Genomic DNA, 14,775 nt, shown 5'->3' on the forward strand with positions numbered 1-14,775 from the left:
CACACACGCAATCGAACACACAAACACACGTGCGCGCGCACACACACACACACACACACACACACACACACACACACACACTGTAAAAGGAGCTGTTAGTGAGCTGACGCGCCGCCATCTGCAGCCATAATTAGGGCGGGTGTGTGGATGCAGATTCATGGGTGAAGCTATTCAACAACCTGGCTGCAATAAAGATGATGGAGATAAACAGTGTTACGATGCATATTAATCCTTTTTTGATTTGGATAAGCAGCTTGGTGTTTGCGTGCGCGGAGGAGTAGAAAAAATTATAAAAAGAAAGTTTATAAAAGTGCCCTTGTGCCTCCAGCCTCTTATGTTTATGTCAGAGATAAAGACGGTATCTGTTGAAGGAGGAGGCAGAGCGGCGTCGGGGTTGAGTCGGAGACACCACGGCCTCTAAGATGATGCAAATCCCCGGTTGCTTTTTTTTAATCTTCCTGAACTTTGGCAGCGTCATTAGGAGATAATGCTGGAGATTCGCCATGCCTGCCAGATGAGGCTGATATCGACCCAGGAACAAGGTTATGATGAGCAGTCTCTCCACGCCTGGAAGTTATCTGCTCAGCTCAAAGCCAAGTTGTACAACAAGAACCAGGACAAATCTGGACTATCAATAGCATGTTTTTAAATCTTTTCATTGGTTGTTATGAGGAAGTTCCAGGATGCTGGGGCATGTTTCTTTAAGCTTCACAAAGACTTTAAAGGAAAAGTGCGCACTGGTCCTCGGAGGCAACCATCTCAGGGCTCACGCTGTTTATCGTTTGGGGGCGCCTCTTTAAGTGGCTGTAACAAATCTCTTTCCACTGCTCTGCAACAGAGGAGAGCTGAAGGTCACTTTGAGCTGTGAATAAGAGAAACTCCACGGTGAGCAGCGTTAATGAGCCCTGCTCCTGGAATTGACTGAGCGGGGCAAACAATAAAACATCAGCGAGGCAGCAAGAACAGAGGCAGAGGATGTAAAGGAGATTCTATATTCAGTCTGATTGATTGTCGACAGAAAAGCAGGAACCCGGCACTGTGGCTTCTTCCGTCGTTTCTGAATAATAATGAAGCGAGCGACTCACATATCAGAAAGGAGAGGCAGAGAGAACGACAGAGAGACAGAGGTGCTTGTGTTTTTACAGGAGCTGCGAGGTAATGAAACCTTTCAGTGATAAGAGGAGAGACTCTCACATTCATCTCATCAGAGGAAGTTCAGGTGAGTTGAAGGTCTCTCAGGTTAGACTGTACAACAGTGGGTGTATTCAGAACCGGTCTCTGTCAGTCTCTCTCTCCTTCCACTTTCACCCTCCTCCCTTCTTTCCGTTACCTCTGACCCCCCCTCACTTGTCCGTCTCCTCTTTTCCTCCTACTCCATCGCTCATGCTGCAGGGGGACTTGCCCTTGGCGACCTCCTCTTTTTGAATGCAGCCAGAGAGTTGAAATATATTCATAAAAATGAAAAAAAAAAAAAACTTGGAGGAAAATTGTATTGGTGTTATTGATATCTTGGCAGCAGAGGAAACATATTTCAGCTGAATCCAAAGAGATTTACAGATGCATCCGTTCAATACATGAAGGTCAGAGAGGCGCAGATTGTTCTCCGGTAAAAAAAAACATCGGCAACTTAGTGAGTTATCGAAGATTTTGTGCAGAGAGAACCAGGGAGACAGCGAAGAGAGAACAGGTCTGAATGGTGGAGAACACAAATGTTTTTCACATGCACTTTAAGGAATGAATAACAAATTCAAAGTGGTCGATATAATCATTCTAAACAAATGTCTGTGTGGAGCTGAATGAAGGTTTGATCAATTCAAATGTTTGGCCTTGCTGCTGCATTGGGTTTAAAACTTTGATTTAATGGCTTTAGAAACGTTCATGGTCTGTTTTTCTTCTTTCAAGTTTCGAATCAACATTTGTCTTACATTCACAGAGACTCTGTTTCAGACACAAGATCTGTAGCCTTCAACAATATTGTACAAAATGGAAACTTCCACTTCTAAGCTGGTTGCCTGGCAACTGGTTCCAAATTGAAGCGATTTCTTGTTTTCACACGTGAGCTTCTAGACAGATTGTACTGGTTTGACCCAGGCTAGCTGCTTCTGCGTTCCCAGTATTCATGCTAAAGCTAAACTGGTCTTAAACTGAATTATGACTTACATCTCCTGGACAACATGTCTCACTCAACGAGAAGTCTAACTCTCAAGTCTCGTCAGACTCGGGCTGTTACAGGAAGACGGAGCTGGAAACATAATGAGAGTGACAGTTGGAGAGAGGAGTTTGGATTTGAGAAGCTAAATGCTTATTAGGAGCCGCCACAAATTAAAGTATGCGTAAGGAGAGAGAGAGAGAGAGAGAGAGAGAGAGAGAGAGAGAGAGAGAGAGAGAGAGAGAGAGAGAGAGACAACAAGCTGAGGAGTTCAGGAGACTAGACAGTGCCCCCACTTGTTGAGTGAGACGTGTAATGTTGCCAAACTCTTGCCAAATAACCATAAAATTGTAAGAAAGAAAAACTTTTAGTGAACATTTTGTAGGCCATCGCTGTTTACCCATAAGATTAAATTGTAGCCACTGCCGCCATGTTGCAGCTGCCAGTGGAAACGACCTACTGGACCGATTCCGAAATATTATGCGAGTACTTTTCTTTTAAACAACCAGATTTATTTCAGATTAGGATTAGAAAAACACTAACAACACATGTTATGTTCTTTTTGTCTTTTTATGATTATATTAGATCCTCTTTAAAGACATTACAGCATCTTTAAACACACATACATGTACTGTGGCTTTAAATAAACCATACGAAGTCAACACAATGGAGCCAGATAACAGATCCAAACAAGAGGTTCCTTTAATGATCGCTTGTCTTGTAAAGAATATAATACAATGACAGGACTGGAATTCATAGGAACATACATCAATAAATATGGAAAAATACTTGTGGACCACATTCACACGGCAGCAGACGGGCCCAGTCGCAGATATAGTGTGTCTGTGCTCACGGTTAACACACAGCTACAGTAGACCCATTCTGAAGTGTTGTGCAGGGACCAGAGCCAAAGAAGAAATGTTGGTCTGTGCGGTGAACTGTGACCTTGCTTCTGGCTCTCCTGCACCGTGTGTTGTCCAGCGGGTCTGTTGCTCTGATGCAGCAGTTTAAAACAGCAGTGTGTGTGTGTGTGTGTGTGTGTGTCTGTGTGAGGGAGGAACAGAAAGAGGGAGATGACAGGTTTTGGATCTTCACTGGCTGTATGAACGTGGTCCAGGGAGGCTAAGCAACAAACACACCTCAGAGTTTAAATGGATTTAAAACAAATCGAAAGAAGGAGCTTCAGAGTATTTACATCACAGAGGAGAGACGGAATGTTTGCTATTGATTTCTGCTGCTTGTCTCTTTCATGAATCAGTCGCTCACAGTAATATGTGTCCATTCATCCCTCCATCCATCCCAACAGAACACAGCCTTTCTCTTGACAGGGATGAATCGCCCCGACTCGGCATTAGACAGAGACGCAGTGTCGCACAAATACCAGCAGGGGTGCAACTGCACATAAGAAGTTAAGGGGCGATGCAGCAAAGCACAAGAGGAAACAAAGGAGCGAGAGAGTTGAAAGGCCTGATGAGCTGAAGACAAGAACAAGAATATGAGATGATGAAGATAAACAATAGTCGAGTAGAACCTGTCAAATGTCACTGAGGAGCGGAGTAAACAATGACAGTCTGTTTTCCTGTCGTTTAGAAAATATCCAGCGGTCAATCGACGCAATTGTACCGTCGATGCTATCGACAGACTAAATAGGAATCAAAGACAGACGGGCTAATCATGTAATCAATAGTCTGCCTGTGTGCGGCTGAGGACGACAGCCTCTACCACTTTGCCCGACGAGTGCTGCGTTCAAGTGCCTGAGGTTTACAGAAAAGGAAAGTCGTTACAGGTCATGTAGGAAACAAGAGATTCTGAGCTTTCTGTCACAGTTAGTTTGTGATTGGACTTAAACACAGGGTCTGAATCTAACTCCCTCCAATCAGATCTTAACCGTTAACTTAGCACAGTAGGTCTGTTAAGCTTTGGATGGAACAATGGGCTCGAATGAGAGTGATTCTCATGATGAAAAGTGTACTGGATGGATTTATCTGCTCAAACGTAACCTTCACAATGTTAAGTAGCTTTAATGATTCTATAGGGCAAAGTGACCTCACTCTACAGAGGAACAAGAACAATGCAGTTTGCTCGTTTCCAGGTTTTTGATATGGTCTATAGAACACCAACTGGTAAAAACACAGCTGACTTTTAGCATGATGTTATGAGTGTCGTCATCACATGCACATCTAAAGGCTCACTATTTTGAATTTAGTGGCCTCTAGAGGTGAAGTTGCATATTGCAGCAAACAAAATACATCTCCCCTCTCTCTCCTTCTTGTAGGAAAATCTGGCCTTTAGGTATCATAGAGCTGTTTATCATGCAGGTAAATGCTTTAAGGATGTCGGATTGGCTTCTTATGTTTTACTATATTCAATGTAATGCTTGAAGAAATGTGAGTGTTCCATATTCCCATTCGTGTGTTTCTCTACCATATATAAAATATTTGTTTGTATATTGTGGTTGTGTTGTGCTTTTTATTTGTTTAAGAATACTAAGAATGCTGCTGCTCCCACCTGCTGTGACACAAACACACACACACACACACAGTCAATATCCTCTGACTTGTTCACACTTCTTTCACACTGATTCAACTAAACACACATTCTTTCACAAAAACATTACTGTTTTCCTGCCTCAGCTGTTTAGACGAGAGAGACACCACAAACCCACTCTCTTCTCAATCTCATCCTGGCTGAACTCAGACGTCCTCAGCTGTGAGGGGAACGACGGGGTCACAATCTGCTGCTCGGCCTGAGAAGAGACCTGCTGCTCTCGCCTCAGGTGTGAGACTCGCTGCTGGGCCGAGACACAGCTTGAGATTAATTGAGAGAAATTAAGACTCACAATCGAAAGGCTTTCATTGCTGTCTGTGTGCTTTGTCTGGGCTTCAACTTGAGATGAGGGGAAACCGAGAGGGTGCGGGAACGGAGGTCAAAGCAAAGAGGGACAGACATTTTGAAATCTGAAGATGAACTACTACTGGCTACTTAAAGTGTTATTGTGAGAGAGTTGCTTTGAGAAAGCCTCACGCCTTCACAACGCACAAAAGCTCTAACTGACAGAAAATACCACACAGCCCTGGAGGCAGCATCACCACAGCACACCGTTTTATTTTGATGGTTTGGTGGAAGATGTCAGGTCAAACTTTACAAATAGACACAATAATCAGTCAAATCAATTTGAGTGAGAGCTGAGGATTTACATAAATGTGTGGTATTTTTGTTCAAGACCTAATAATCTCTGTAGAGCCAAGACGAAGACATGAAAGTAGATTCATCAACAGGTCAATAAGTGTAACTGTGATGGCTGTGATGTCTCCATTTAATTTTGTTCCAACTTGTCTCCGCTACTGTTTTCCAGCCTGATTCTACTTCCCTATCATTTCATCAAATCATTTTTTCAGAAAGTTTGTGCTGAGCTTTAATGAATCTCTAATTGCACTGTCTCTGGGCATCGGCTCAGATTTGAATTCCTCCTGTCTGCCCCTTTCCATCATTCCCCCGTGGTCAATCCATCTTCCCCAAAAAGAAGAGGCCCCCGGCAGTCTGACATCTATGAGACGACGGTGGTTTGACGGCTGCGACAGTTCTCTGGACCTCCTGTCCGTCACCCTAACCCTTCCCCCGTCACCGCTGCTCTGTGGCTCTGCAGATAATACAGCTTGTTAATTAGTGATGTGGTAGATTAATTAAACTGATAGGGAGGTGTAGGGATCACTGTCCCCCTCCATGCAGGAGACTGGTGTCATTGTCAAGGTGAGAGGAGACAAACAAAGGAGGAGAATTAATGTGCACAGGATTGATTTTTTTTTCTTTTACCTCACGTGGCTTTATAATACTCAATTCTGCTTTAGTGTTATTTTTATCGTTTGTTTGACAGACTGCTGAAAACACTGCGTTTAGTCTCTTTGTAATAAAACAGCAGGTTAAATTAAATTGAACTGTGCTTATCTTATCCATACTTCCACTATTTTTCAGTTGTAAAAAGACAGTGACAGTAAAAAGAAAATGTATTCTTTATAAAAAGAGGTGTGGAAGGGGGAAAAAGCAGAACGAGCTGGAGAATCATAGAGGATAAAAAGTGTCGGAGTCAGTGTTTGGGATATAATCCCGGGAGCTCCAACCTTAAGTGCTGGGTTTAAGAAAACAGCAATTTCAGCCGGCAGTAAAATGGAGGGGAAAAGAGAGCAGAGCGCCTGTAGCAGACGTCTCGACCTCCTCTTTAAAGCAGGACACGCAGCAGGAGCAAGCACAGGTGTGAGAGCGGCGAGACTCCCTCTGCTGGGGAAGTCTAAATCTCCGCTGCCGTTCTCTATCATCATCCACTGAGGAGCCACTGTCAACATCTTCAATCATAAACAAACAAACAAACACACACACACACACACACACACACACATACGTACAAACAAAGACATTGGAGGAGATGGTCTGTACAACATTTAAACCGATTGAGGCAAAGCAGAAGATTCAGAAAATACTCTCTGCTGGAAATACGATGCTACCAAGCGGACCAATCACAGCTCTTGCGGCTGCATCGCCCTCGGCGTGTCGTTTTTTTGGGAGGTGTCCATCAGGGTACTGGGTAGAGTTCCCTGTAGGGAACACGTCTACGCTCAGGCTTCACTGGAGCCACAACGCTGGTCGACTCAGAAGCATGAATTGGGCTTAACCTTAAGAGCAGTCTTTCCCAAATTGCCCTAAATTTGTAAGGTCTATGCTTAAAATGGTCCTCATAAGTACAACTTCACACACACACACACAAACACACACGCACACAAACACAGAGTACTGTAAAAAATGTTATGTTAAATTAGTTTAATCTAATATTTAACGCTGCCTCAATATATTTTTTTATTTAGCATCCCTTTTGACTCTCTCTCACTGCTCTCATCAGTGTTATTACTGATTTTAAGTTTGAACGTTATATATAAATATGTGAATGTATGTGATGAACAAATTATGAAAGTTTAAGTGTTAAAAAATGCAAGACATTTCTCAACCTGACTGATAGAATTGAATGATGGCCATCATGGCCCTGAAGCGTCCCTGAATTAGACTCTTATCGAACTTGTCATATCTTGTGCTGCCCGTGACTTATGATGAGGCTTTCTCTGTACTACACACAGCTGACGGCATAAATTCTTGTCATCAGACCAAACAAGGTAAAAGAAAGAGGGATGAATGAGATGAACTTGATCCTGCTGCATCAGCTTGATTAATTCACAGCACATGTTCCTGCAGCAGCACAAACTATGAGAAAAGACAAAGCAAATATGGGAAAACTGAGCTAAGCTCTGACAAACTGACATCAATCGCTCAGATTAGCCATCGACGACAACAGCTGAGGACGTCTGACCCAACAAGAGACGCTCGAGATCGACACATCTGAACAGTGACTGATGTGTAATGTGCGAAGCTGAATTGAGATGTGATGCATTTTTCCGTTCTCCTCTGGGGGTTTAGCATCTGATCTAAAGTAACTGTCTCACACCGACAATAAGATACAACGCTAACAATCAAATTAAACAATTAGAGCTGCTCCTCCTATTCGAAGAAAATCAATCAGATATGTTGCAGGAGAACTCCCCGTGTCATTTAAAGTCAAATACAATGTCTTACAAAGAGCCAACCGAAAGCAGCAGAGTCAAGAAACGAAACACAGTCAGTAAAAAAGAAAACGTGTTCAACAGACAAAATGCTCAAGTCAACGACATGAGGCTCAAACTTCCTTGACTCGTCTGATTTTGATATGGCATTTTCAGCGATGTCCCTATTTACAGGTTGTACTAAACCACTTCTCTCTGCAGATTGTTCGCTGTGGATCTCAAAGGTATTTCTTTTTTTTCTTTTTTCAAAAAAACAGGTCAGCGTAGCCCCATGTTTCAGGTCATCGTTGAGCTTGAAAGGGAGAGAAACTGGGTCAAGAGACAGACAGGTCAAGACGGGAAAGTAAAAGAGGGAAAAGAAAGTAAAAAGAGTATAAAGGGAGTTGTTTCTCAGTCCTGGTGAAACCTGGCAGCGCTTTGTCAGGCCTCAGACTCAACGACGACACAGGCTGACTCGGAGCTAAGGGCAGGGCAGTGCAGGGAGGAAGGGTGGGTTTGGGGGAGGGGGGCTCGGGTAGAGAGTTCTGGGCTGTAAGGTTGTGAAATGTGGACAAGAGGGAGTCAGGCAAACTGAAGTCGGCAGCTCAGGAGGAAAAAGGGGATGTTTTGGTTCAGAAGTGGACGTGGTTGTGGCCCTGGCCCGCCTCCCCTCCGTGGTGGCCCCCCTCTCTGTGGCCGTGCCTCTTGTGCTTCCTGCGCTCCCTCCTTCCCTTGTGGTGGTGGCGCCGGTAGCGGTGGGCTCGCCGGGCTGTAGGAGCAAGCAGAGGAAAAAGACAGTGAAATAACATAAAAAGACAGGGACAATTTATTTATTTATCTATCTGAAGAAACATGTCGGAGCTTGAATGAGATGAAAGTGGAAAAAACTGATGCAAGAGCGAGATGAATCATTGACAGGCATCAGAGGCATTCAGACAGACAGTCGGACAGAGGTGAAACTAGGTGCAGACGAGAGGGATCTAAAAGCCGAGAAGGTCGAAACCACGTGTTGTCTGTAGATGGTTTAACTGTTTCCACCGCACTGAAAGAATCCGTTTTATCTCGCGTTCAGTCGACTGGGCGCCTTTGGCAAGAGCACACTGAGCTACAGCCACCCACTCACAGCCGCAGCGTAAGCCTGTTCCTGGGGTGTACTGCCAAATTAGGTTGCTCTGTCCCATTCCAGATTTCGCCAACAAAGAAACGTCATCTGCGTTGAATGATAATGATGCTATAACTCCAGGCCGTAAAACAACTCCAAAGATAAAGAGTCATAAGCAAAGGAATCTTTATCACTTTGAACAGAGGCTACATTATTCCAGTATTTCATCATTACTGTCACATTGTGAGAGCAGTGAAATGAAATACACGGCCCGGTTTGTTGAATATTTATATACATCAACCCCTCATATCTCTGAGGAGGCAAGAAATTATGCTGAAAAGTTATGACCTCTATTCTGTTATAGTCAGAGTGAGTGCTTTAAAAACATTCTGGAAAAAAACACATTTATTTTAAGAGTAGTTCAAGGCTCAAAGGAGATAGCGTGCAAAACAGCTGCATAATAAAATTGTCTTATTGCTGATTTTAGATTCTGCACGGCACTAAAATAAGTGGTTGCTTCTATTGTGACATGGTAATGTCATCATTTTGCTCCATTTAAAAAACTCTGAGCGGATATGAGAATATTTTCTGCAGGATTTTACTCCATCTGCCCCAAAAGCTCTTAAATGACATGAAGTATAAAAATATTGTTCAACCACAGTGAAAATATTTCACTGTACTGTGGTTGAGTATTTTTAGTTTTTAAGTCACAGCTTTTGTATTCCATAGACGGTCAAGCCGTTGCAGAAAAAACGATTCCACCTCAAGCATGAATCACTTCAAAGAAGACTCTACCACTTCTAAGTGAGCCCAGGGGATTTAATTTAGTCTGCAACCACAGTTATCTTTTTGCTTACAATTATTAATAATGAGAGCACGGATTGGAAGCCTGAATGCACCGGTGACAGCAGCTCCCGAGGGCAGTTAATGTAAGAGGTTGGCCTCCCGGACCTGAGGTGGTGCATACGCTAAAAATAAGAAGAAAGTGTAAATGTGAAAATGACCTAACAAATGGAAATACTGCTTCAAGTCTTGTTGCGCTGCCTCTTGCTCTCTGAAAAAAAATAAAACACGTCGTGTAAAACTCACATTTTATGCAGATGATTTTGGGTCGGTCCCATTTGCCATTGGCGCGGCATTTAGCAGTGGGCACGTGGCGTTGCAGGAAGCCGTCGGCGCACTGGTAGCGCACAACGGAGTGGATGTCGTAGTGGGAACGCTTACGACCAATAAGGAAGGCGTTATCCACAGGGGGAGGGGCTCCACAAAGCACTGTAGGGGCAGAGAAATGGAGAACATTATTCAGGTTGTCCACTTCTGTCCATTTCCTCCAGCGTGATTAAGATACATTTAATGAAGGAGGTGGAGTTGAAGCCCACATGACTAGGACTTTTACCTGGATTCTTCTGATTACCTTTCTTAATTAAAATATTTCAGTGTATCTGCACTTAAAGGACACATGAAACTTCCCTTAGAAAACCAGTCACAGCACAAACATTGTTTGGGTGCGCGCCTGTCAAAGAAAAAGCATTTTGGACACAGAAAGGAGCAGAAACCGAGAAATCTCTACACGAGAGGAGACGGAGACAGGACTGACACTCTGGACAAAGACTGGTCAGAACCCCACAGATGTTTTCAGTCTCTACTCACTGGCGGCAGCGGGAGATTGTATATTAGATGGTAGTATACAGTATGATATTAATCATTCAGCTAAAGGCCACCATTATGAAATGCTCTTGAGTTTTAAGACTGCTTCATAAATGTCCATTTCCCTGCATTTTGAAAATTATGGACCAAAAAGCTTTTATGAGTCACTGAAGCGGCTGAGCTCACTGTTAACAATAAGTGGAAGAGGACAAAGCACCATTTTCAATGCAGTGCTGAGGATATTTTCAACTGAGCAGCAGGTCGCGTTGTGACATTGAATGTGTGTTATCATTTTTACACCGTCTTTGTGGAGACGACAAACAAAAAGGCTTTATATATATTTAATTGAAATAACATTGGGAAGAGGATTAACAATAAGTTTCTTTTTATTTATTTATTCTGTAGTTGTTTGATCAATATTCACAGTTTTCCTTATCTCCCTGTCGAAGGTCGGTCCATCTTTCACTTTACATGTTGTTCTGGTTTCTGAATAAATGATGCTAACCTGAACCTTTACAGCCTTGCAAACATCAGGCCTTATAAAAAATGCTTTTAAAATCACAGATCTGTAATCTAACAGCAGACGTTTTGACTGGTTAGAGCAGCAAAAGTAGAAGGGGAAGTAATATACGAATTGATTGCCATGTTCAGGAATTTAGCAGCTTCTCTTTAAGTATGTTATGAGCTTACATATCCCAGATACTAACTTTAACTTTACTTTTAATGTATTTTGGAGTCTATGCAATAGTAGTGAGGAGCTGTGGTATCTAGGTCCCACCTTTACAAATGCTAGTCCAATGTTGAGTCAGCCTCAGCTGTCAATTATCACATTTCATCCTATTTTTAAAGCCTCAGATAACTAAATAATAAATAAATAAAAATAAAATAATCACCAACCCAACAAACATTGTGATAAAAACAACATGAAGTAATTTATTCAATGTATTAATTTGGCTCATGTCCTATCTGTTAACATGGACGAGATGGATTTTATGGCTATGCTGCAACCAGCCACCAGGGGGCGATCAAGGTGATTTGGTTTAACTTCATGGGAGCTATGATGTCGTCCATCTTTTTATACAGTCTCAATAAGGCGACAATTTATTCTATCATGCTAATTACAGTTTTCAGCGTTGTCCCCGTCATTAAAACACCAATATTTAGACTTCTTAAATCCAACTGTATGGAATAATACCCACAAATGTCCACTAAACCTGTATCATTTAGATTTCAACAGGAAATCTTAAAACAATTCATGTTTCTCTTGAAACTTTGCCTTAATTTTTGTGACACATACAGTAAATGTGGCCTATGGTAATGAAACAACATTGCCTCTACTATTCCCAAGTAAAGCCAATTTGGACCAGTGCACCATCCTGACTCAATAAGCCCAAAAATGAAACCAGCTGATCAGAGAATGTTTACAGTCCCTCTTAATTCCCTTGTCCTTGTCCTAATACCTCCTAAATTCTTAATAAGGGAAAGCAGTGTCATTAACGCTAAAGAAAGGTTTAGTGCCACATTTACAGTTTAATGTGTTGTGGAAAGAAGGGGCAATAAGCACTTCCCTCTTCACTTGAGACCACGTCTGACTCAAAGCAAATGGAAGGCTAAAGAGGTAGTTTTCCATTAGCCCTCACCTGTGAACACTGTGAACGATTTCCCATCGCGGTAGCGAGGGAAGTCGGAATCTATTGAAGAAGGGATTAAAGAAAATGTCACTAAACTCAAGCAAAGGCAAATGGAGCCATGATTTTATGAGTCTTTAGTTCAGGAAAGGTCTTTGGAGGAATAAGCTGTGAGAGAGGACCTTGACTTCTTAGAAAAAGCCAATAATAATGTACTCTCCAAAAATTCTCCAAAGCCACGTTTCCTTCTTTTAAGCTTTGACTTAAAGTGTAAAGTGTGTCACACATGCAACAGCCACACAGACAGTGTCAGATTTAAAATCCCTCTCTGGTGAAAATCTAATTTTTTAACATGCCCCCTGATGCCTTTTATGATGAGAAAAATAACCAGTCAGCACCATGATTATCTCAACTTTAACACAGCATTAAACAAATGCCATTTTTTTTAAAACTGGATTCAGACAACCAGAGTTTGTGATGTCACAAAGAAACCAACCCTGTCAAATTGTAGGCGGGGCTCACTACCTGGTGAGCTGTAAGGGTGGTGGTGGTGGGGGGGAGATGGGGACGAGAGCAGGGGCCATATTAATATATTCACAGATCTAAGTCATGAAATGTGGAAGGAAGCTAAGAGTAACATTTTAAGGCAATGAGGCGAATTTTTCATGACAGACCGTTTCAATATGTAATTTTTGGGAATAAAGAATCGTTTTAGGCGCTGTAATAAGCTGCTGGAGAGGCCTTAAATATTCTATTTACGACCCTAAGGACACTCATCAAAAGTGTGTGGACCCCAACTTTTGAAGAACAAGACAAGTAATAAGCTCAATTTAAAAAAAGGAAATGTAGGAATACAGACGTCTGGGTGAGCTGGAGACATGAGTCAGAGATCGTAAAGAAGGGGAGAAGCTGAAAAGAGGAGTTTCTTGTCCAAAAGTAAAAAACAGATCTAAATCATGAGTCAAGAGAACACTTCATATGTTACTTTGACTAATATCATAGGTGCTATTAATTCTAGCAGTGACTTCAGGTTTATCTAAAGTTTGAAGTCGCTCCTCCATGCAGGTCACACACAATAAAGCAGCTGTACACTTGAGAACAACCCACTGGGAGAAGGGCTTGCTGTCAGTGCAGGCCTGTGTCTGCAGGATGAAGTCACTGTGAGTTAGAGACACTGGGACAGCTGCCGGCACTGAGATGCTGGTTCCTCTCTGCGCCTCTCCGTGGGCCTCAAAGCATCTGCTCACCTAGCGGCATCACGTTAGAGCGACTCCGACACATGAAAGTGTGTGTGTGCAGTCTCCCACTACTGGGAGTCGGTCTCTCATGGAAACAGTGGATGAGGACAAACGCTGTCTTGTTTATTAAAACAATAAAAATTCAAAAAACAAACCACCACTGTTTGTGTAGGTTTGTTTTCTGAGGTGCCGGTGAAAGCAGCTCAGACCAACTGATAGCGAGGGATAGGAAGGCAGAGAACGCTGGAGTTTTAGATTATTGTAAACAAAGTAAATCCAACATGGCTCAAAAACCACAGCTATAATCTCCAGTGTCCACAGGTTCTGCTGTATATTGATCGGTCTATCACCCAAAAACCAGCAAACAAAGAGAAGTACTTTATTATATAATATTATTATTATACATAATAATATTGTAGGGACCAATCAGAGCTCAGTTCTATAAATAGGAGCCAAGCTTTATCCAGTGAGGAGCTCCACCCGGAAGGTAAACAGTTTTTGATTGCTGAAGCAGCTGCAGTTTGATATGAGAGAAGATAAACACGGCTCTCTTCCAGACGTGTTGACCACTGAAGCGCTTGAGGGCAAATGCGAAGATAATATCGTGGATCAAAGTTCACCAAAGATGAACTCCACGCGGAGCCACACTGTGGATCTGCTTTGCCACAGGAGGCCAATGTTTATTTCCCCCCTCGCTTACACAGATTGGAATTGAACTTTAGGCGAAGGTTCACCACTGCTACGTCCATGTTTGTGTGACCGGCCCTTATTGTACAAGTTGAACTCACCCATTCACACAAACACATTCCTAAACTTCAATACCCAGCGCTTTCACGATCACACACCATTCAAACATTGTCAGAGGCAATTTAGGGTTCGGTAGTAAAGTTCAAATGAAACAAGTCTTCAGCTGGAACATTGATGATTGATGATAAATGTCTAGAATAACAGCATGTTGTTGTAGACCATGGTTCGACAGGTAAAATGAACCATTTATGCAGCACGTTTCTAGACTTGCAGGGGAGTGAAATAACAACTGAAAAAAACTCCAGTTTCAACTGAAGCACAAAGAAATCCAGAGATGTGAACAGACAAACTGACAAAGACAAATGGAAGCACAGAGGCTACACACACAAGGGAGGCAGGGATCAAGGGTGGAACACATTAGAACAGGTGGAGACAGTTGGAATTAAAGTGACCACAACAACTAGACACAGGCGGAACAGCACGTGAAGTGCATGTCAAAATAAAAAAGGAACTATGACAACATACATAAGGGATCACCTGAAAGTATCTCCACATCAAATATTATCTCCCAAAAAAATAATCAGGACATCAAAAGTCTTTCAAAAGCTTGAAGCCAAAGTAAAGAGCAGCCGCATGAAAAGAGCCTCAACTCATCATCAGCACTAATAAACAAATTAGGATC

At 42.5% G+C, this 14,775-nt stretch overlaps 1 protein-coding gene across 1 annotated transcript in view; it reads right to left on the minus strand.

The window, feature by feature from the left end:
• Window positions 1-8,363: 8,363 nt before the first annotated feature.
• The window catches only part of ncanb (neurocan b), a 129,352-nt gene continuing 122,940 nt past the window's right edge, over window positions 8,364-14,775 (minus strand). Inside the window, exons 17-18 of the mRNA XM_053430699.1 lie at window positions 9,923-10,105; window positions 8,364-8,500 (exon numbers count right to left, since the gene is read on the minus strand). Coding sequence (XP_053286674.1) covers window positions 8,364-8,500; window positions 9,923-10,105 — 320 coding nt within the window. The remainder of the gene's footprint in view (window positions 8,501-9,922; window positions 10,106-14,775) is intronic.

Source organism: Pleuronectes platessa, chromosome 9, assembly GCF_947347685.1.
Source record: "Pleuronectes platessa chromosome 9, fPlePla1.1, whole genome shotgun sequence".
Classification (NCBI taxonomy): Eukaryota; Metazoa; Chordata; class Actinopteri; order Pleuronectiformes; family Pleuronectidae; genus Pleuronectes; species Pleuronectes platessa.